This window comes from Gasterosteus aculeatus, chromosome 21, assembly GCF_964276395.1.
Source record: "Gasterosteus aculeatus chromosome 21, fGasAcu3.hap1.1, whole genome shotgun sequence".
NCBI lineage: Eukaryota > Metazoa > Chordata > Actinopteri > Perciformes > Gasterosteidae > Gasterosteus > Gasterosteus aculeatus.
This window is the reverse complement of record NC_135708.1, coordinates 9,815,796-9,836,640: the sequence shown is the minus strand read 5'-3', so window position 1 is coordinate 9,836,640 and position 20,845 is coordinate 9,815,796. Positions and strand designations below refer to the sequence as shown.

The window sequence follows — 20,845 nt, the reverse complement described above, 5'->3', positions numbered from 1 at the left end:
GGTATTTTTCTCCAGACTATGACAAGGTCCCCAATTAATTAGACTAATGTGCAGGTATTAATCATTTCCGGTCACAAAAAACGTGATTTGGTAAAAGGACATCTGATCCGAAATACTTATAAATTAAAAGGGAGAGCAGCAACGTTAAAACTAGCTGTGCATAATCTGCCCGTTTCTCCCCTTGGAATGAGAAAGTGCCTCCCAGTCACAAAACAACACTGAAACAGCAACTAGCAACTTGTGTGTGTTTATTTTGGTGTTTAACATGGTGGTTGTCAAACGGGGGGGTGCATGCTCTCTGATCTACTGTTTTGTAGAAACGGTTTTGTGGTATTTTGCCCTAAACAACGAACATAAGGCTTTTTTCATGCGGTATGGCCACAAGTGGAAAGAAATACTTCAAAGTTTGAGAGAAGCAGTACAACAGCAGTTTTCGGCCCTATGTGAGTCATTGGGGATTAAAGTGATTAAACGACTGAAATGAACCAGTGGACTTAGTCACTCAGAAAAAAGCACTGTATGCACCTGTTCTGTCCCGACATTATTCAGGTTACAAGAAGTAGCTATGTACCAAACAAAATGAGAATAAACAAAATATAGACTTTATTTTTAAACATCCGTAGTCCATCATCTTCAGCTAAAAGAACTGGAATGTCACTCAGCCTTCAGTCTCTGTGGAGTTTGAGTCGGTTTGTAATGAACGATGATCTGAATCAAGATGAAGGAGTTGATGATCAAGAAGAGTAATCCAGCCAGCCAGATTAACAGGAAGGTGTTGTAGCCTTCAAACTCCAGAAAGTACGCAGGGCCCAACCAGATGCCCTGATGGTGGACAGAAAAATATAATAGGTGCTTCATACCAAAGTTACATTTTGCACTTAAAACCCAAAATACGTTAAATTGTATTACCTGTCCGGCAAACCAGAGGAGGAGCAGTCCCACTCCCTGTTTCAGCGACAGACTCAGGTGAGGGATGACCAGAGGGAGTAGACACAGGTACCACAGGAAGTACTATGAGAGGATAACAAAGGACAGACCGCCACACCTCAGACACGCAGCATAAAACAAACACTCACCCCCCATACGACAGACTTCAAATGCTTTTGAACTTCAGAAGTGTGTGTGTGTGGGGGGGGCTGACTGAGGTACCTGTGAAGTACAGACTTTGTTGAAAGAGACAAAGATGGCGGTGTGCAGGAAGCAGCAGAAGGCCAGGTCGGAGTGAAAGGACCATGAGGCTACCAGCAGCAGGACGAGCTGAGGCAGGAATGCTGCCAGGCCGAGCCACTGGCTCCACCTGCTGCCTGCAACAACAAAGAATAAGGCTGGAAGCGGCTTCATCTCCTGCAATTACACTCCCAATTGAAAACTAGGAAAATAATTTTAAAATATCTGATAAAAACGGATTAGATAAACAACCACTTGCTGCTGAACATGTACTTCTGCACCTGAGCTAAGTCGATGCTGGTCTTTGTTACGTAGCTCTGTCTCTGCAGCAAGACGTCGCACTAGGAGGCTATGACGGGATAGAGCGGTGAGTACCTGTGGTGAGATAGAGCATGTAGAAGTATGGAGAGAAATTGTGTCTGATGTCCCTTCTGATCAGATGGTACAAGTAGGTCTCATGAAGGAACTCCCATCCATACCTGGCAATTCAGAAAAGGAGTATTGAGTGTATTTCTTTAGCTACGGGATGATGCACAAAAGGCTGCTATTAAGTAAGTCATATTAAGAACTCTCACATGTAGTAGAAGAGGGCTGTGAGCGAGCAGAAAACTCCTCCGGCCACACATGTAAAGAGGAGCAGCCTCCGGTTCAGGAAGCTTCCTGTAAACCCGATGAACCGCCTCCAGCCCGTCTTGTCCTTCTCAGATGTGGTCTCCGTCGTGCGCAGGGACAGAGCAATGGGCAAAGCATACGTAATGGGGTAGATCTTCATATGCACTGACAAACCATAGAGCACAGCCGCCCATGTCAGGTGACCGGCTAGAAGACAAAAAAAATACATCAAAAAGAGCATCAACATCCCAAAATATATTTTTGAAACAGAAAAAAAACCCTCACCTTCCATACACAGCAATGTCCCCAGCACCAGAGCTGCCAGCACTGCCTCAGCATTCCCCCGGCTGGACACTCCCATGGGCAGCGGGTTGAGTAGCCACAGAGAACAAACCCGCCGTGCAGTCTGCACAGAAAACCCCCCAAATACACTTCATCGGAAATGTGCATTTCCAGGAAAAGTTAAGACATTGTTGTTTCACGGGACAAAAACATACCTCAGGGTTCAGACCTCTCAGCCGGAGGATTCTGTAGATGAGGAGTCCCGACAGCACGTCACATACAATGAAGAGGATCTTGCCGAACGCCAGGCTGAGAAGGACGTTGGGGGCGAGCAGCCAGGCCAGCAGAGGGGTGTAGCGGTAGGTCGATCGGTTGTAGGGGGACTGTCCCTGTGCAGAAGTTCCCACATTGAAAAGAAGTAGGACTGTACTTAAAGTATCATAAGTACTCATCATGCAGACATCATGGCTACTATTTTTTTATTAGGTGGAGCTTATTTAAACCGTGTCATGTTGGGGAGTTTGATCTGTAATGTTAACAATATAATGAAGTTTCATAAATGCATTTAAGAGAGTAAAAAGTACTTAAAGTACTTGCTGTATTTCCTGTCACACCGGTTATAAGACAGCCAGTACCTCAGTGATGAATCTTGCAGCATCTGTGAACACATGGTAGTCAATGTCAGTGTACTTCACCACCATGGTCCGATCCTGGTAGTCTCCATAAGCGACCAGGGCCAGTCGTATCGCGAAGGAAGCCGCGAACAGGACGTGCTTTTCGGTGAGCTTGGTTATTAGCGCCTCCATCACCAACCATTCAGCAGGTAACTTAACCTGTTAGCTCAGGAAGCTAACTGGGCTAGTTTGTAGTCTTTGATATACTTCAAAGCCAAAGAATCTGTTTCCCTCATGTTATTATCTGCCACGATGTACTGGCAATAGAGTCGTTACTTTCGATAAGCGACTCGTTTAAAAAAAAAAATAGTACTTCAAACATGACAACTAGGAAGTTACCCGGAAGTGCGATTACTGATTTCTTCTTCTTTGCTTTCTACTCTTGGCAAAAACACACCGACTCATCAGCACCACCTGCTGTGCTGGAGCACGATGCTTTTACAGTGTGTATATTTACAGTAGAGTTCAACGAGAAAGGGTGTATAAACTTTTAGTTTCAGGAAAATAATGTAGAATTAGTGTCCCTCAAATTTAATTGACCATCACCACTCTCAGCTATTGTTAAATAACAGTGCGTTCAAGGTATCTCTTTGACAACCGGTGTGTGGGGATAATATGACACCTCAAAAGTCATTGGGGGAGAATTCTATGTTTCTGTGCCAATGAAAAGAAAGAAAAAAAACTACAACTACAAAACCTTAAAAAAAATGATGAAAGGATTTTGAGACACAACATAAAAGAGAACAAAAGAACATTTTGTTGACAAAAAGGAAGAAATTCAGGAAATAATTAAATATATTATACTTTCATGAATATCCCCCCAAAAATGAGAAGGAAAAAGTAGAGTCAGAAAAGAGGCTCAAAATCAATCAATTTTCTGGCAAGAAAGCTGCAAAAACAACAAGCAGATAGCATATAAAAATTAAGGGACCCAGCTTCTAAAACTATATATTGTGAGGAAGGAGAATTACAAAATACCTCTTTGCCTTTTATATATAGAGCCTCTTGCATAATGCATAAGACCACATGATGGTCCCTTCCAACTCCTTTTCAGAATGAATGAACACACTAAATCATTTGGTAGAAATGCAGGACATGCAGGACAAACCAAATCTTGACCTTTTATTGTAAACTTCTAAAATTATTAGTGAGAATTTGACCAGAACTCCCTGAAATAACCAAGGAACAATATACTTACCAAAAAGATCTCAACATTAGCAGAAATAAATCATACCCCATAAATTACTCACAAGTTAGATGACATACATCGATAAACGACATCAATGTAATGCAAAGGACCACCTTGTCCCTTTATTATCATACAAACGTGTGACAAGTGGGTGGGGCACATAAAACCCTTGCTCACAGATTTTGTGGAATAGGGGTTGAACGACCTCGTGTGTCTTTAGTCGAGGAAGCCTCACTGACCCCAATCAAGTCCCTCTGTCGGCTGTCTGCTTGTTTTAAACTGTGGACGTCATGTATGTTGGTGTGAATGTATCATTTTTTTCACCTAAACTGTTAGTAGGATTTCCTTATGAATACAGCAAAGAACATTTTTTTAACCACACACTTTTATTCCACATGTAACAGCATAAGGTTACATTCAATGGGCTTCATTTATGTTTATCACATGAATAATGGTGCAAACTAATGGACACTCTCTTTGGTTGACTGAACATATCGAATTCGGAAGTTGCATGTCCTGCAGATAAAGGTGAGTGAAAAAAAAACAGGAATCTGGATTAAGGCATACGTTTTCAAAGCTTTTAAGGTTTTAAGATTAGATGAATTCAATGGTATAGATAAAGGAGGTTAAGGGTTGATGGTGCAGCAAACGGGGTCATACGTGCGTTACGGACATTGAGTAAACCGGATCCTGAGGGTGAGATTAGGCGCCAAAGATAACAGTGCAAGAACGTAAAGCAACGCCACAGACTCCCCTAGTCATTCTGGTGTTGAAGGTGCAATCAATCTTTTGTAATCCCTCCCCCACCCTGCTCCACCACTTTCTGTTGAGAAACACCGCCATAAGCGGCGTGCTCACTTAGGGGTGCAGTATCGGCCGGCAAAGAGGATGCTCATGGACGGGTTATGTCGGATGAAGAAGAGGAAGGGGTGGTCCGCGATGAAGGAGGCTGGCATGGACATGCGCAGCATCATGATGGTAGCGGTGGCGGCGGCAGCCTCAGTTCCCTCCTCGTTGACCTCCACGAAAGCCTTGTGGACGACCTTGGACAGCACCAGGTCGTTGCCGGGGGCCATGCCTGTCACAGAAGAGAAGATTTCAAAGAATTTAACTGGTGCTTCTAATTATATCGTGAACATATCCGATGTGATCCTGGCACATGTCCTACCAGAGAAGTCACACATCACCGGGTCGAAAGCGTCCACCATGCCCATGCTGACCAGGACATTCTTCATGTCGTAGTTCTCCTCCATCTTGAACCGAGGCAGCCCCACCCGAATCTCTACTTCATTCATCATGTCTGGACGAGTCCAATCCACAAAGTTGTCATACGTCAGCGCCTTCTCCAGCTGGAGGTGGATACACAACCAACTGTTTGTTTTCTGTGTCTCGTTAAGATAGCATGTGTGTGTCTGTGTGTGTGTGTTCTACCTTCTCCAGACCCGTTGTACTGTCCTCTATGTCACTGGGCAAAAAGATGAGCATGCTGAGCTCCATTCCTTTGTAAGGCATCTCCAGGACCTGTGCAACAGAGGGTTTCAAATTTTACAGAAAATTCTATATCCTGGTTTGGAAAACAACATGGTGATGTTTTATGTGCCACAAACAGTCTACGGGATGACATGCAACAACAGCAAAAACAACCGTAACAATCGCTTAATTAGAGTGACGGGCGGTACGATGTACCTGGCAGTTGGCTTCTGGGATGTAGGTCACGGGGAACTTGGATTTCTGGTGCATCATCTTCACTGACGTGGTCTGATTCTGAAAACCAGCAGAGAAATACGCAAACCTGAAGTAACTCCAATGCAGGTTCAGCATACGTCACCTAGTTGCAAGAAAAGTGCTGCAGGGTGCGGTTAACACAGTGTGAGTCACTGATGGGTGTGGTCAGATGTGCAACAAACTCCACAAAAGGATTGCTGGTTGCTTTTCAGTTTCTGTCGACTTCTGGTATAAAGTGACTCAAATTGTCAAGTGACTCAAATTCTCGTTTCTCCTGAAGTTTAGCAACCAGTGAGTAACGTGTAGACATTGGGATAAACGCCCTCTCAGACTAATTTGCAATAGAAAAACGTCAAGACAAATTCCTTTTTACCAAGTAATCAGATTGCGCCATTTTTGTCTTTCCACCTTCAATCAGTGTCAGTTAGTCAAATATGTTGTTTGAGCAGCGTTACCTTGTTGATCCTGAACTTAACATCCTGAGTGGCACTCTCTTGGAACTTCTTGTTCCAGTTGCCTTTGAAGTAGATGGCATTGACCAGCACCAGTCTGGTGTATTCGTCCAGCAAACCCTCGGCCAGCAAGTCCTTAATTTTACCTGGAAATCCAGAACGGCCACAGAGGTGAAGCAGCGCAAATGAAAGCATGTCTGCCGCCATGTTTCCGTGTACGACAGTGCGTTCCACCCACCTTGAGTCTGCTCGTGCACCCACTTGTTGATGTTGAGCCTGGCCGCTTCTGACCCGCTCACAAAGTCCACGGCCTCCAGCTCTGCGCTGTAGTGCTTCTTCGTGCTTCCCAAATAATCCTGGAATCATCAACGACACATTTACAGATCACCCAATCCAAAGAATCTCTTTGCCTAACTTTAGTTAGTTGTAGTTACTATGCACGTATGCTTGCCTACTGGCCACCCTCTCATTCATTGTTCCTTCTTGCAAAGCCTAACGATTCATGTGTGTTCCTGTTATTCGCTGCAGCTCGATATGTGAACAACACACATACTGAATCACGCGCACACACACCTCAACAAACTCGTAGGACTTCTCCCCGTAGAGTCTGTTAGCGACGCTGAGGGCATACGGAGCACCAGCCTTGTTGAGCTCGCTCAGGAGTTGGGCAAAGCTAACGTGGACGTCGTCCTGACAACCCTGGGTCTTCAGGCACTGTGGAGAAAGTAGTCGGTTAGACTGTGAGAGTGTTACACAGTGATCCACGGAGCACGTGACAGACGACGCTGTGTCATTTTGCCTATTAAGTGATGAGTTTGACATGTTTTCCTTGTGGGCTTTGGTGCTCCACGCGATGCATTAGCAGTTTAGAAAGCATTGCGTTGAGGGACGGTGGGTTGCAGCTGCTTACCTGATTCAAGTTAGTTGTTCATGAAAAATAAAAAATAAACGGACAAAATCTATAAAACAGAAATATCGTACTGAGGATAATTGGATCCGCTAGGACTTTCTCATCCTTATTTTTTAAACAGTTAATTCCTATAAAATTAAGGGTTTCAGTGTTTCACCCTCCACATACAATAAATATTGTATCGTAACTCCGTCATCATTTACTTGTCAATGTTAATGTCAATGCATCCCAGCAGGCTGCAAATAGGGCAGAAGGCAAAAAAAGAGGCACCGCTTTAACACCTTTAACACCTTTAACAGAGACTCAAGAGAAGCCATGGAGGTGAGAGGAAACATCCATGTAACATCCCTCCACCACTGTTATTGACATGGTTATCTTCACAAACACATGACAAAGATTTTCATTCTGCGCGATTCAGAGCCATGTCTATCCAATAAAAAAAAATGAAATTAGCTTTTCTTTGATAATATATGTTAACCACCTCAAAGAAGTTTGTACACAATATTAAGGCATATATGTACGGCGTAATTTGAGTGTAGACTACTTTCCTAATCTTCGTTTGAAGTGACCTTACACACTGTTTTTTCCAGCAGTTGCAAAAGATAAAATAAAAGCACACCAGGAAGAAGCCATCAATAAAGAAGCCAGGGCTACATTCCTGTGTACTGTGTAAAATGTGTGGTTGAACACACACAATAAACCTACAGTGGCGCTTGCTTTGTTGTTTTCTTTTCAAATTCAGCTCGTTCTAGCAGCAGATGAGAGATCAGCAAGCAAAGCAGAGTGGAAACAAGCACAGGATTCTCTACTGGAGCACGAGTTCCCAGGATCCCCTCACCAGGTGACACCACCCTGTTAGTAAAACGCTCCTCAGTGAGTTTATGACTCCTCCGCTGTTGGCTCCGTTACCCTCTTCTGCAGATGCGGTGGCAGTTTGAACGAGGCCTGCTGCTGCATCTGCACCTGCCCTGCTCCTGCGTGCCGGGGCTCCTGTGCCTTGGTGAAGCGGAGGACCTACAGTAGGGGTGCAGTTGTGCTGTTGGGTTAGACACCACGCGTCTCTGCACATATCTCTTGTTCACTAGCATTGGCGGAGCACCTTGTTGGCAAACTGGCTCATGACAAAGTTGGAAGACACTGGTTCACACAACCGTAGGGTTACGGTAACTTATTGCTAAATTCAAATCCTCATGCGCAGCCACATGTCCCTGTGACTTGTCGGACGGAGTCACTCGCCCACTCACTCAATTACTCACTCAGCATGCTCGCTGTCAACTGTCAGCTGAATGTTTCCACCTTTGGAATCACAGCCTCTATACAAAGAACAGGATAGAGCTCCTTGCTTTGCACAGTGATCCTTTCACAATGGGCTTTTTTTTATTTTTTATAACACCAGCTTTGTCACTGACCCGGAAATAAGCCCAGCGTCATGGCAGCAGGAGACAGCAGGGAACCAGAAAAGGCTAAATACTGATAATAGTCACTATTATGTGACACCACGTATTAACACAAGCCCTCGATAATGAAGATCACTACGCAATCTTCTACAATATTATCATTTTAAATGACTGGAAGGAATGTGGACGTTGAGTCAAGCCCAGCCCCACCCACATATTCACCCTTCCACCCTTCAGCTGGGAGTGTCTCTGCTTTAGCAATCCCTCAGAAAAATGTGGTTTTTATTCTTCTGCTTTTACCTCTGCTGAACTGCCACTGTGTGGGTTCTTTATATCTCCTCCAGGGTTATTCCAAAAGCATATTGTTAGGCATAATTGTTTTAATGTCTCATAATCACAGAATACACAATATATTTAAAATGTTAAAGGAACCTCATGCTTCTTAATAACATAGGAAAAGCTAGACATGTGTTTCTGCTGCACATGACATAGTAATGGGAACTGATAATGTGTACAGATTACTCTACGTTTATCTTTATTACCCTTACACTTCAATATTATGTTTCAAGTTCCCATAGAAACACAACAAAGAGCCGCTCCGCCCCCATAAAACCTGAACAGAACAGATCGTTTGTCATTTTTGCTTAAGCTGAAAGAAAACCACTGGTGATTCACTTCAGTGTCGCCCTCTGCCCTATTCCAATAAAACATATCCCACTATCTTCATAATTGCTTGAAATGGTCTCAGAGGATCCGTATTGACTTTTAGCGAGTTTTAAAAGACACAAGCTCGTAGGGGTGTTTTCATGGTTTCACTTGCAGCCTTTTGGCCACCAAACGGACAAACCAAGGAGACCCCACGAAATCACGCTGAGCCAGGTGCCCTCACCTACCGAGACATTAAATGTTAATGTTTTTACTTTTCTCAAGGACAGCCTGTGTGTGTGTGTGTGTGTGTGTGTGTGTGTGTGTGTGTGTGTTGGATCTCACGGTCTTGCAAAAACAGGTCAACGTTTTCCATGAGAAAATTAGCCTGGGTCGTGTCATCTGTAAGTACATTTCTATGTCCGAATCGTCTCCTTATGATTTTAACATTACTCGTCCATTAAAAAGCATGTGCCAATGACAATGTCACCCCAACACAAGCCTTTTTCCTGCCATGGGATGATATATGGCGGTGAAAATCCAACACTGTGATGAACCAGATCCGCTGACTTTCAATGAACTTTGAATGCATGCGTGAATAAACAAATCCAGATGGATGTGTTACGTTAGAATTGGAACTTTTGCAGCTGTCCATATTCCCAGAATGTGTTTGTTTGTGCGTACGCTACCTCTGACATCTGCGTGGCTGTGTTGCCCTTGGCCCCCAGCATCACCATAGCCAGGGCTGAAGAGATGCTGAAGGGGGAGTAGAAGACATTTGCGGTCTTGTCTTTATCTCCAAACTTTTTGAGCAAAGCCAGAGAGAAGGTGGTGTTGGCCTTGGACAGAGGGGTGGGTGATGCCATTGTCTCTACAAAGAAGGCGGAGTAGCAATCATTACTGTCTCACCAACTGCAGATTCTCTTAAAACACTTCTTTTTTTGTAACCAAAGTGAACATCACCAAGTGGTGTTTTCATTTATAACTGAAGAGGATTTAGAAATACGTTTCATTGCTGGTGGCTTTTATGCAAATAACCAGATTGTAAATATATTTACAAAAAACACCATGTAGCCTACTCAGGAAAGTATTTGAATATGTGGTGTTTAGTCAATATATATACAAAACATTAAGAATTCTAGAAAGAATTACACTTACAATAGAATAGTAACATAACACTCGTGGATGACAAAAAGTAACTAATTATTGTGTTACATTTATCAGCGATATCATACAATTTACAATCACATATCCTTTATGCATTAACTTCATGCATAACTTCATTCTTATGGCCGGATCATGGCGATGTTACATGCGTACACGCATTTAACTCAACGGACTCATGAGTCGTTCTCATTTGAAGAGACTTGATCAAACGAGTATAACTACTTAGGTATGAGTACACACTGTAAATACACTACATGCATTATTTACATCCCACTGTTTAAATGTGAATGAGAGTCATCCTCTACTTACTACCGACGACTTTCTGTGTAGTCCTCAAACGTAACAGGAAGACTTCTGTTTCCACCCCCCGGTTTTATTATTTACACTCCAGCTGACCCGCCCCGAAAAGCCGCACGAGCTTCCGCCTTCACGTCAGGGATAGTTCAAATATGACGAGTTACGTCGTCGCGGTACCGCGCATGCGCAGTGAAATCGAGTCTAACGTCGGTGCGTCCCTTTAAATTCTAGCGCCCATCTGACGTCACTTGCCCAGGCTACACTGCGCATGCGTCACGCCACGGCCCTCAGGCCCGAGTCCCAGCTGTGCCCGTGGATGTGCAAAAGCCTCATGTGTCATATGGAGAAGAATAGCGTCGAAAACGAGATGCGGGTTTGTCATTAACCGAGGGAAATAAAACCTTCATCAGTTCTACCCTAACCATATCCCTAGTAGATCTTATAAATGACAATATCGCATTGTGTTGCATATTACTAATGATGTTTGGGGGCAAAAGATGAGAGTATGAGACAGCAAATGATACACGGTTATTTACTTACTCAGTTACACGCAAGAATATTTGTCAAATGCAAATAAGGATCAGTAAATCACTTATTAGGATTTGAAAGTCACTAAAAGCAATATACTGGGCACAAAGTGGGTGACCATATGAGTGGGTGACCATATGTGTTATGTCATGACCGAAAGAACTAGGTCACGGGTACAAGCGTCCGAAATGGGTTTCCTCAGGAGAGTGGCTGGCGTCTCTCTTAGAGATCGGGTGAGAAGCTCAGCCATTCGCGAGGAGCTCGGAGTAGAGCCGCTGCTCCTTTGCGGCGAAAGGAGCCAGTTGAGGTGGTTTGGGCATCTGGTGAGGATGCCCCCTGGGCGCCTCCCTAGGGAGGTGTTCCAGGCACGGCCAGCTGGGAAGAGGCAGGACTAGGTGGAGAGATTATATCTCTGCACTGGCCTGGGAACGCCTTGGGATCCCCCAGTCAGAGCTGGTAGATGTGGCCTGGAAAAGGGAAGTTTGGGATCCCCTGCTGGAGCTGTTGCCCCCGCAACCCCGACCTCGGATAAGCAGCTGAAGATGGATGGATGGACAAAGTAGGTGTTTTTTTCTCCTTTCAACCCGGCTTTGCATTTGGACGGATGGACAGAAACCTGAGGCCGATAATAGACTGAGCAACACTGTTATGTTCCACCAGATGGTGCTCATCGCTAGAGTTCTGTGAGATGATTGCGAGGAAAGGACGGGCTCATTGATGCATTTTGTCCTTTATGCCCCATATGTGTTCTACCCAGCCGTTGCAGTCTTGAAGCGTGTCCTGTAAATTCAAATAACATTGTGTAGCCTGTTATAAAAAATGATTTATGAGATAAAGACAGCACTGATACAGCAGTGTGGCCTATTTTAGGATATTCCCACAGAAGATGCCTGGCAAGCTTCCTTCGATCATTGTGACACCGGATCACAGACACTACATGATGGACACCCAACACACACACAAGGAAAATAACTGAATGGCTTGAATCTCAAACTCATTCATTTAAAGTAGTATTCTCTCAAGTTCTCCAATCAATGGGGACATTAAAATTGTTCTATTTTAACAAGCTTCTTTATTGACCTGCAAAAAATGCCCTTTCCATTTTGTGACAGAACAGAACTAAGACAGAACTAACAGAATCATCAAGTAAAATACATGCAAGCAAAATGTTGGGGAAAAACATGTAACCTCTGAGCTCCCATATGCCTTTTTTAATAGATTGAACACACAGTAGTTTCTATTCAAAGGCTTTCCTTACAAATCTATGTGTTGAAAATATAGCACAGCCTAGACTGGTGATTCTCCATTTTTTCCAGTGATACCTATTAGCCTCATGGCCTAATATAATAGAGCATAGCAGCCAGGGGAGGGTCCTGGCTGCTATGCTCTACACAGGCATGGAGGATTGCTGAAGCTGAAAACTGAAAACTAAACAACCACAGAGATGCAACATGACTGATACGAGATATGGAACACGTGTGAGACAGCATGCACCCACTGAGACGCAACACGTCTACAAAGAGATGCAACATTTATGTAATCTTGTGTGTTTTGAATCTGTAGCTCTCATTGTCACGTGGTAAAGGGTCAGAGCCCTTTACAGGCGCGTGCTCGGGGGCCCATTGTCTCACTCAGGGGAGCAGTAACGGCCGATAAAGAGGACGGTCCTGGTGGGATTGTGTCGGATGAAGAAGAGGAAGGGGTGGTCCGCGATAAATGTTTGAGGAATTATTTCACAATCCGCCACGATGCCGGCAGTGGAAGCCGCAGCCTCAGTTCCCTCCTCGTTGACCTCCACGAAAGCCTTGTGGACGACTTGTGACAGCACCAGGTTGCTCGCAGGGGACATGCCTGTGAGCAGAAGGGGGAGACCACTGCTTGATCAACATTAGCTCTGCATGTTTTCGTTCCAGTGCCACATTTTAAGTGGTGCTCTATCGATTGTCCGTCGAAGACGTGTTATGCTGTTAGAATAATTATGCAGCTCATTCATGGTGCGTTTCTCACCGGAAAAGTCACTGTTTGTGAAAGCGTCCTCCATGCCCATGCTGATCAGAACGCTCTTCAAATTATACGACTCCTCCATCTTGAAGCGAGGAAGCCTCACCTCGATCTCAGTTTGAGCCATCTTGTCTGGGCGAGTCCATTCCACAAATTTCTCATAGGTTAGCTCCCTCTCCAGCTGGTATGGATGCAATATGAATTATTAATCGGCCTTTTTAAAATTGTGCATTGATTTTGTGAGTGTGTTCTACCATCTCCAAGCCTGTTGTGTCGTCCTCTGTACCGTCGGGCAGGAAGATGAACATGCTTAGCTCCTTTCCTTCATACAGCAGCTCTAGGATCTGTCGAAACACATTATGTTTTTCCCTCTCAATCTTTTTCCAATATTCTGATTAGTTACAGGAATAAACAGTACAGTTTTGAACAAATGAAAGAGTGTAAGCATTGACAAACTGTGGTAAATCGGTTCACAATATTTTCTTGATCTGTTCTCTAATCCTCAGCATATCAAATTGTGTAGCAGATAACCAGACATTAACCACTCTGTTGGAAAACAAGGACATTACCTTGACGTTGGCCTCAGGAATGGAAGTGAAAGAGAATTTGCTGGTCTGGCACATCATCTTAACCGACTTGGTGTCATTCTAAGGACAGCAAATAGAACAGGCACGTTTATTGTCTACTGTAGGAACAGGTATCAGATTTCATTGGTTCTTCTACTCTTAGTTGAACTTATTATTGGTACAAATCTTTTCAGAACTAAAGAATTGCTTTAAAAAAATAAATACACGTATAAAGATTCACATGTTCATCCATCTCCATGTTGATTTCTTTTCCCCACACCTTCTGCAGTGTTACCTTGTTAATTCGAAACTTAGCATCCACAGTAGAAGCCTCTTTGAACTTCTTGTCCCAGTTGCCTTTGAAGTAGATGGCATTGACCAGGACCAGCACGCTGCTGGCGTCCACTACACCCTCACCCAGCAAGTGCTGGATTTTTCCTGGTGAGCAGTGTCAAGTAAGTAAGTCATTATTAAGTCAGAGAAACAGACACTGGTGATCCCAATGTTTTCTTCCCAATTTCAGGTAAATTTGATTTACTTTTCCATCACAACTTCTGGATGTATTAACACTGTGTGTAAAAAAAGAACATAAAAGGAGCAAATAACACAGAAGAGCAGGCTGCAATTTATAATTAGGTAGAAAATAATTACTTTGAGAGAAAGAGACATTTTCACATTTAAGTTGAAAGATGGTAGACGTGGGTCGCTCCACTCGTACGTTAGCTTTCATACGATGGTGAGGGCCTGGAAAGGGGCCTTATGGTTCCAATGTGTGTAATGCATGGACGAGTCTGAGTGAGAGCTACCTTGCGTCTGCTTCTCCACCCAGCTATTGATGAGCACCCTGCTGTCATTTGCTTTGATTTGAAAGTCCACAGAATCCAGCTCAGCTTTGTAGTGCTTTTTGATTTCTGATAGGAAATCCTTGAATCAAAAAAACAACCCATTATAAACCCACATTAACCAATCCACAACGAAGAAATGAATACTAATCCCAGATGTTGAAATAAAGCCAACAAGTGCAAAGCTGAAAGCACTCATTCCGTATAACTTCCTGAGAGTTGGCAACACAATTGACACTTTGCTAAGCCCCGCCCCAGAGAACCAACAAGCCCACTGTCAATCATCACACCACCAAAAGTGTACATTCACTCAGTGAGTGCAGTTAGCGGCTCCAAGGTAGCTCTTACAGGTAAACGGAGTTGCAAAGGGAGGTGGGAATCAACAAAGGGTCCAAGGCCTCATTCAGTTTGCAATCGGACATTACGAACCACGAGAAGCAAAGATCCAGCTAACTAGGAATTCGGCTGCACATTTACATGGTGGCTGCCCAGTTTCTTACCAATTAATTAATAAATTCTGAGAAAAACAGGCTCACAAACACACCTCAACAAACTTGTAGGTCTGCTCCCCATACAGCCTGTTGGCAATGGTGAGGGCAAATGGAGCGTCCTTCTTGTTGAGCTCACTCAGCAGTTTGGAAAAGCTAGCGTGGACATCGTCTTCATCGTCCTCAGGTTTCAGGCACTGAAATTAGCCAGAGAAGAGCTGCGTGTTACAAAGGCACATTGATCCAGTGATGGATGCAAGGGAACTTGGTATTATGTTAATATGGCGCATTGAACTAGTGGTCAGCTTACCTCCTAAATAATGACAAAAGACATCATCATCGTTACACAGCATAGAGCATTGCAAACACTGTTGTGTGTTTAAAAATTACCATGGCAGAAAATTAAACATTTGGCACCCTTAAGACATTTCATGAATACATGCTGACTACTGTTTTTTCAAAAACTAAATGTGTGCCAGTATGAGATGCTGCCCAGTGAAAAGAACATAGAATGAATGATTTTGGTGTGGTTGATCATCATTTACAATAATTTGAATTCAGAAAAAGTGAAACGTGAAATAACCTGTGGGGAATTTTGGTTGTTGTTGCAGTTCCACACAATTATCCACCTTTTGCTCACCATTATGTTGTTTTACACTATCCTCTTCCTAATGGACTAATTATATTTAAGGATGAAGAGCAACGTTTGCTTTGTCGAGGCATCTTTCCATACAAAGGCTTGCTTTTTAAATATGCACAGTAGCCTTTAAATGTCCAGATTATGTTCCAAAAGATGCAGCATGATAAACATTGGTGAGCAAAGCAGTGTGAATACCAAAATCTCCCCGCCATAGGACACGACTAAGCCTGATCGTTAATAACGCCTTTAATTTTGGCTTTGTAACCACCTTGACCAGATACTGGGGCAGTCTGCTTCTCTGCTGTATCTGCGTCCGCAATTGCCTCCTCGTCTGCATCTGGGACTGCATCAGTGTCTGCGCCGGTGTCTGCGTCCGCGTTTGGGTCTGCTTTTCCGTCTGCGTTTCCGTCTGCTTTTCCGTCTGCTTTTCCCCCTGCTTTTCCGTCTGCTTTTCCGCCTGCTTTTCCGTCTGCTTTTCCGTCTGCTTTTCTGCCTGGTTTTCCGTCTGCTTTTCCGTCTGCTTTTCCATCTGCTTTTCTGCCTGCTTTTCCGGCTGCTTTTCCGGCTGCGTTTCCGCCTGCTTCGGTTGCTCTGCCTCAGTGAAGCAAAGGACCTGGAGGAGCAAATGGCAGTTTCTCTCATTAGTATAGGATCAGTGTACAGTGTGTGTGTGTGTGTGTGTGTGTGTGTGTGTGTGTGTGTGTGTGCAGAGGGGAGGGTAAACGCACATTAACAACATCCACGCATCTCTGGGATTTTGGAAATAGCTTTTACGCACTTCTAAGTGGCGTTTACGCACCTCAACGTTCCCTGAGCTTTGTATTCTCCGTTGGAATAATCCCAAATAAATTTGTTGTCATTTTAAAACAAGTGTAGTGTATGATGCAAGTGAAATACACAGGAAATATAAATGAACACTTTGAAAACTGTCACGGTTTGGGTTAATGTCTTATTTTGTAGTTTCTTGCCTCTGTTCTCCCTGGGTCATGTCACTTCCTGCCTTGTCCTGTGCTCCCCTGTGATTGTCTGTCATGTCATGATTGTTTCCAGCTGTTTCCAATCACCTGCACCTCCCTTGTGTATTTAAACCATGTGTGTCTGTTGTCACTTGTTGCGTCATTGTTAACTGTTTGGAAGTCCTGTCCACGTGCCTGTTCCCAATCCTGGTTCGGCCTTCGTTTTTGCCTTTTTGGCCTTTAGATTTTGAAAACCTTGTTTGACTATTAAAGTCCCCTTTTGTTGCTTGAAAGAACTCTGCGTTTGAGTCCTGCCTTCCACCTACCCTGACAAAAACAAGTCAGATCTCAAAGAGAAAATGTTTGCGGTCTACAACACAAATGAAGTTCGGAGGCAAAGAAGAACAGATCCCGTCTGACGCTGGGAGACAGAATGATTAATCCACACATGTCCAAACACTTTGTCCTGCCGCACCCAACTGTGCAACACAATGAGGTCAAAGTTTTGAGAAAATCTGACCAAAACCCTGATATCTCAACACATTGCGTTGTGTTGCATCATGTCAAGGTCTGGTCGCAAAAGTCATAGTTTAACCACCTCTCTGATTGGACCTCAACAGTCCTGCATACACATTTAACCTCAGTATTACTGATCATGCTCTTTTCTTTAACCACAACGCTGGAAGACATTTTGAGTAAAATTCCATCACACATTCATCCTCGGGCGGCCTTGGGGTGTGGTGGTTAACACACACACCTCACAGCAGGGCGGTCACAGGGTTTAAACCCGCCCAGGGATCTTCCTGTGTGGAGTTTGCATGTTCTCACCGTACCTATGTGGGTCCTCGCCGGGTACTTTGTCTCTCTCCCTCAAGAGGGGGACTCGACAATGGCCTATAGGCCCTCCTCTTACTCTAAGAGTAAACATCATTGACTTGTCATTGATTATATATTTTATATTCTGGAAACAGAATACGGAGTTGTCCAATTCCCTGGCATGTAAAGTACTTGCATCTTTTAATTAAAGCAGTGAGAGCACTGATACCATGCGGTAAAAGTAGAAGGTTCATTCATAAATGTTTGCATTAGTTGAAGAACAAAAGTTTTAATCCGAGACTGAGTCAGTCTTCCTGCACTCTGAGTTATCTCGTTTCAGAGTCACAATATTTTCTCTTGATACGTTTTTGATTAGATGCCTAAGGTAGCGCCTGTTGCAAGCTTAAGAGATTTTAATAGTTTTGTTCAACAAGATAAAATCCCTCCCGAGAACCGTTGTTATGCTAACATTCAAGTAATTTCATCCCTTCAGCTCTCTCATTACAGCAGCATGAAATAAGGTTACAATGTTTCACAAATCTGGTCTTTACCGATCCCATCAGCCTCATTAGCTCACTGCCATTCGGCATCTGTTTACGTATGAATGTTCAAGATTTCTTTGTTAAAAGTGGAAAAATAAGAAATGACAGGCTTTGTCCCTTTGCTGTGCTGATCCTGTTTGCGGTCTCGTCTCCTGTAATCTGAGGCAGAGCAGAACAGATCCCGTCTGATGCTGGGAGACAGAATGATTAATCCACACATGTTCAAACACTTTCTCCTGCCGCACCCAGCTGTGCAACACAGTGAGGTTAAAGTGATCCATCACGAAATGTGACCAAACCATGTCATCTCACCTACATTTCTGTCCCTGAATCTTTACCCTCCTTAATATTACTTAGAGATGCCTTTTCTTTCATTAAGGAATACATAAAGAAAACGTGCTCCCATGGCAATGCCGATATGCAAACCCACACCCCGCCACACCTTTCTCCTTTGCTTTAATAACGTAGTTGCGAAATTCCAACACTCTGATGAACCAGATCCGCTGACTCGGTGGATTTTGAATGCATGCCTTTACAAATACTTCCAGCTGGGTGTGTTAACGTGAGAACAGAACATTTTTAACTGTTGGTGCGCGTGTCTGAGTGTGTCAATGCGTACTCTGACCTCTGACATCTGCTTGGCTGTGTTGCCCTTGGCCCCCAGCATCACCATAGCCAGGGCCGAAGAGACACTGAAGGGGGAGTAGAAGACATTTGCTGTCTTGCCGTCATCTCTCAGCTTCTTCAGCAAGGCCAGGGAGAAGGTGATGTTGGCTTTGGACGCCTTAGATGAGGTGGATGTCTCCATCGTGTCTGACACAGAGCAGCGCGTTACTCATCGGGTTGTCAACTGCAGCATATCTTTGATCGGATGCACTTTCCTGTTTCCCCTTGGAAAGCGTAAGTTGCATTCATGTCTTTTCATGTGGATGCTCCACAATAGTGGTGTTTCAGAGGCCCGCTGAAACCATTTTAGGGTTTTTATGGATTTCAATGTCTACAGCCCCTTGGTTCAAATAATTAGCAGGTGTAAAAACGTAAAACTGCTTCTATATACCTTTAAAAACATTTGTATTGGTATTTATTTTACAACTTGGCCGCATCCACCACAACACCCTTCACCAGACACATGTAGACGAAGTCCCATTCTTCCTTTAACATAATCGTTTTACTCACCGATAATGCTGTGCAATGTCTCCACACGCAGTAGAAATCACGCAGATATTGATTTTTACTGCTCAACCACTGATACCTTTAGAAACCAGGTGAAAAGGGCATGAATCAAGAACTGTTACTTAAGCGTTTTTTTTCTTTTGCAATCGCTCAAATCTAAATCAACAGACACCAAGGCACCTCCTGTACTTACACACAGACTCTTCTTCACGGCAAAGAGGGATCAGGAATGTTTCAGTGAAAGGAAGGCGTCTTCTGAACCATCAGAGTTATTTGTCACGGTGAAACACAGACAGGCCACGCCCCTTTGCCCTTTATTGGCCTGCCGCCACTGAATAACACCCATGGGTGGCGTCATCCCAATGGGTGTGCTTTGTAGGAGAGTCTGTACCTGTGTCTCAAAGTCGCTAGGCTGCATCCTCGTAGCCTGCAGCCTTAACCAGCCTTCGCGGTAGACCTGGGCTGGTCCTTCAACAACCGCATAGCCTGAACGGAGCGGCCTCGAGCGTCTCCACCTTTACTTCTGCTGCTCCCGTTGCCTAGCAACCTGCTGATCTTAACAACAAAAGCCTTAAAACCCCAAAAACATATAAAGTATAAGGAAGATAAACTTCTTCTTATTTCATCTAATTTAGGAGCTTCTCCTCCAGAGCATGATATATTTCAGGCTGAGAGAAGAATATTGTCTAGTTATTTTAAAATAAAATTAAATCAGTTATTGTATAATACTTTACAAATGTATAATTACTTTCAGCTTAAAGGAATGTTGCAATCTTAAGGCAGAGGAGATTCCATCAATGTTGGCAATAAAAACCACAACAGCAAACACATTTATTAACTTGGATGCAAGGACTTTTCTTTTTTTCTTGCATAGGATACAAGCTATTTCAACTGTAAAATATTACAGACTATGTCCACTCTACAGTAGCTTAATGTCAGCACACACACATCGTTCTTCTTCAGCTTGATCTATAAAACACAACTAAATGTAAAGTTAGTTTATAATCACACCACAAAACAAAAGGAGTTAACAAAAGTTCAGTTTTTTTTGTGTTTATTCTGTATCACTGACTTAGAACGTGATATTTCAGATTCATAAGTCTACATGCATGTGCTCACTTTGATCCACGTCTGTTCATAATATGAAGTATAAACTATATATAAAAACGTCACAGAGGCAACCTCTAAAGTGTGGAAGTCATTAAAGTGACTTTTCACTAATAACTACAGGCGAATGCGGGCAGACGAGCTGCCGTTAACAGCTCAGCGGCTCCTGGTAACGTCGGCAGAATGGACCCTGGGGGGGTTTAGGTGAGAGTCTGGGTCACGGGCTGTATGGGCCTAGGGGCAAGAAGGACCCATAACATAACTATCTGAATGCAAACTTTACACACAACATATAAATAACAGAAAAACTAACTCAACTGAAATGTGCAAAATTTTTAGAATGATAAAAATGCAACTAAGCAAAAAAACAAGGAATTGAAGTGGAAAGGAAGAACTTAAGACTTGCTGTGACATCTTGGTCCTATATCCACAGTCCATTAGTGGTGCCTTTTTTTTTGCTTAAAACTGCTGCTTGCGGGCCTTGGCTTCTGCAAAAGCAGCCACAATGTCTTCCATATCTAAGGACCTCCGAACGTCTCTTTTTAATGTTTTTTAATTATTATTTGGACTGGACTGGGTTTCTGCTGCTTCCTCATGCTGAAAGCGTTTTGCTGCCTTTTCTCTGGAAGCTCCATTTCAATTTCCAGTTCTTCTGCAATTTCTACTGCA

At 43.6% G+C, this 20,845-nt stretch overlaps 3 protein-coding genes across 5 annotated transcripts; all 3 read right to left on the bottom strand.

Annotated features, from left to right (window-relative positions):
• Positions 1 to 231: 231 nt before the first annotated feature.
• Positions 232 to 3,152, bottom strand: pigm (phosphatidylinositol glycan anchor biosynthesis, class M). The gene is made up of 8 exons (XM_040167499.2): positions 2,697 to 3,152; positions 2,277 to 2,450; positions 2,065 to 2,185; positions 1,743 to 1,986; positions 1,543 to 1,646; positions 1,150 to 1,304; positions 910 to 1,011; positions 232 to 822 (listed from the first exon to the last, which is right to left on the bottom strand). The coding sequence occupies exons 1-8, from the start codon at positions 2,865 to 2,867 to the stop codon at positions 655 to 657; spliced, it is 1,239 nt and encodes a 412-aa protein (XP_040023433.1). The 5' UTR covers positions 2,868 to 3,152; the 3' UTR covers positions 232 to 654.
• A 1,139-nt stretch (positions 3,153 to 4,291) lies between these two features.
• serpinb1l3 (serpin peptidase inhibitor, clade B (ovalbumin), member 1, like 3) lies at positions 4,292 to 10,745 on the bottom strand. 2 transcript variants are annotated; one of them, XM_040167449.2, is made up of 10 exons: positions 10,530 to 10,745; positions 9,743 to 9,924; positions 7,921 to 8,025; positions 6,675 to 6,815; positions 6,340 to 6,457; positions 6,105 to 6,247; positions 5,611 to 5,688; positions 5,356 to 5,445; positions 5,093 to 5,273; positions 4,292 to 5,002 (listed from the first exon to the last, which is right to left on the bottom strand). In XM_040167449.2, the coding sequence occupies exons 2-10, from the start codon at positions 9,917 to 9,919 to the stop codon at positions 4,779 to 4,781; spliced, it is 1,257 nt and encodes a 418-aa protein (XP_040023383.2). In that variant the 5' UTR covers positions 9,920 to 9,924; positions 10,530 to 10,745; the 3' UTR covers positions 4,292 to 4,778. The 2 variants fall into 2 exon arrangements, with proteins under 2 accessions (XP_040023383.2, XP_040023384.2); XM_040167450.2 differs by lacking the exon at positions 7,921 to 8,025 and having other exon boundaries at positions 10,530 to 10,687.
• Positions 10,746 to 12,094: 1,349 nt separating this feature from the next.
• Positions 12,095 to 19,381, bottom strand: LOC120811784 (leukocyte elastase inhibitor). Of its 2 annotated transcripts, XM_078095617.1 has the most exons (12): positions 19,263 to 19,381; positions 19,073 to 19,148; positions 18,522 to 18,709; positions 16,124 to 16,195; positions 15,851 to 16,075; positions 14,999 to 15,139; positions 14,419 to 14,536; positions 13,908 to 14,050; positions 13,616 to 13,693; positions 13,301 to 13,390; positions 13,053 to 13,227; positions 12,095 to 12,896 (listed from the first exon to the last, which is right to left on the bottom strand). In XM_078095617.1, exons 3-12 carry the CDS (start codon positions 18,702 to 18,704, stop codon positions 12,673 to 12,675), a joined length of 1,449 nt encoding a protein of 482 aa, XP_077951743.1. In that variant the 5' UTR covers positions 18,705 to 18,709; positions 19,073 to 19,148; positions 19,263 to 19,381; the 3' UTR covers positions 12,095 to 12,672. The 2 variants fall into 2 exon arrangements, with proteins under 2 accessions (XP_077951743.1, XP_040023335.2); XM_040167401.2 differs by having other exon boundaries at positions 15,851 to 16,195.
• Between the last annotated feature and the right edge of the window lie 1,464 nt (positions 19,382 to 20,845).

Coding starts and splice junctions, on each gene's coding strand:
- pigm (XM_040167499.2), bottom strand. CDS start 2,867: ATGGAGGCGCTAATAACCAAGCTCACCGAAAAGCACGTCCTGTTCGCG. Junction 1,305..1,542: donor CATGCTCTATCTCACCACAG/GTACTCACCGCT, acceptor TTGTTGTTGCAG/GCAGCAGGTGGAGCCAGTGG. Junction 1,012..1,149: donor ACAAAGTCTGTACTTCACAG/GTACCTCAGTCA, acceptor ATCCTCTCATAG/TACTTCCTGTGGTACCTGTG.
- serpinb1l3 (XM_040167449.2), bottom strand. CDS start 9,919: ATGGCATCACCCACCCCTCTGTCCAAGGCCAACACCACCTTCTCTCTG. Junction 8,026..9,742: donor CAGCCACGCAGATGTCAGAG/GTAGCGTACGCA, acceptor CCCCTACTGTAG/GTCCTCCGCTTCACCAAGGC. Junction 5,003..5,092: donor GGTGATGTGTGACTTCTCTG/GTAGGACATGTG, acceptor CTTCTGTGACAG/GCATGGCCCCCGGCAACGAC.
- LOC120811784 (XM_040167401.2), bottom strand. CDS start 18,704: ATGGAGACATCCACCTCATCTAAGGCGTCCAAAGCCAACATCACCTTC. Junction 16,196..18,521: donor CAGCCAAGCAGATGTCAGAG/GTCAGAGTACGC, acceptor TTGCTCCTCCAG/GTCCTTTGCTTCACTGAGGC. Junction 14,537..14,998: donor AGACCTACAAGTTTGTTGAG/GTGTGTTTGTGA, acceptor TTTTGATTCAAG/GATTTCCTATCAGAAATCAA.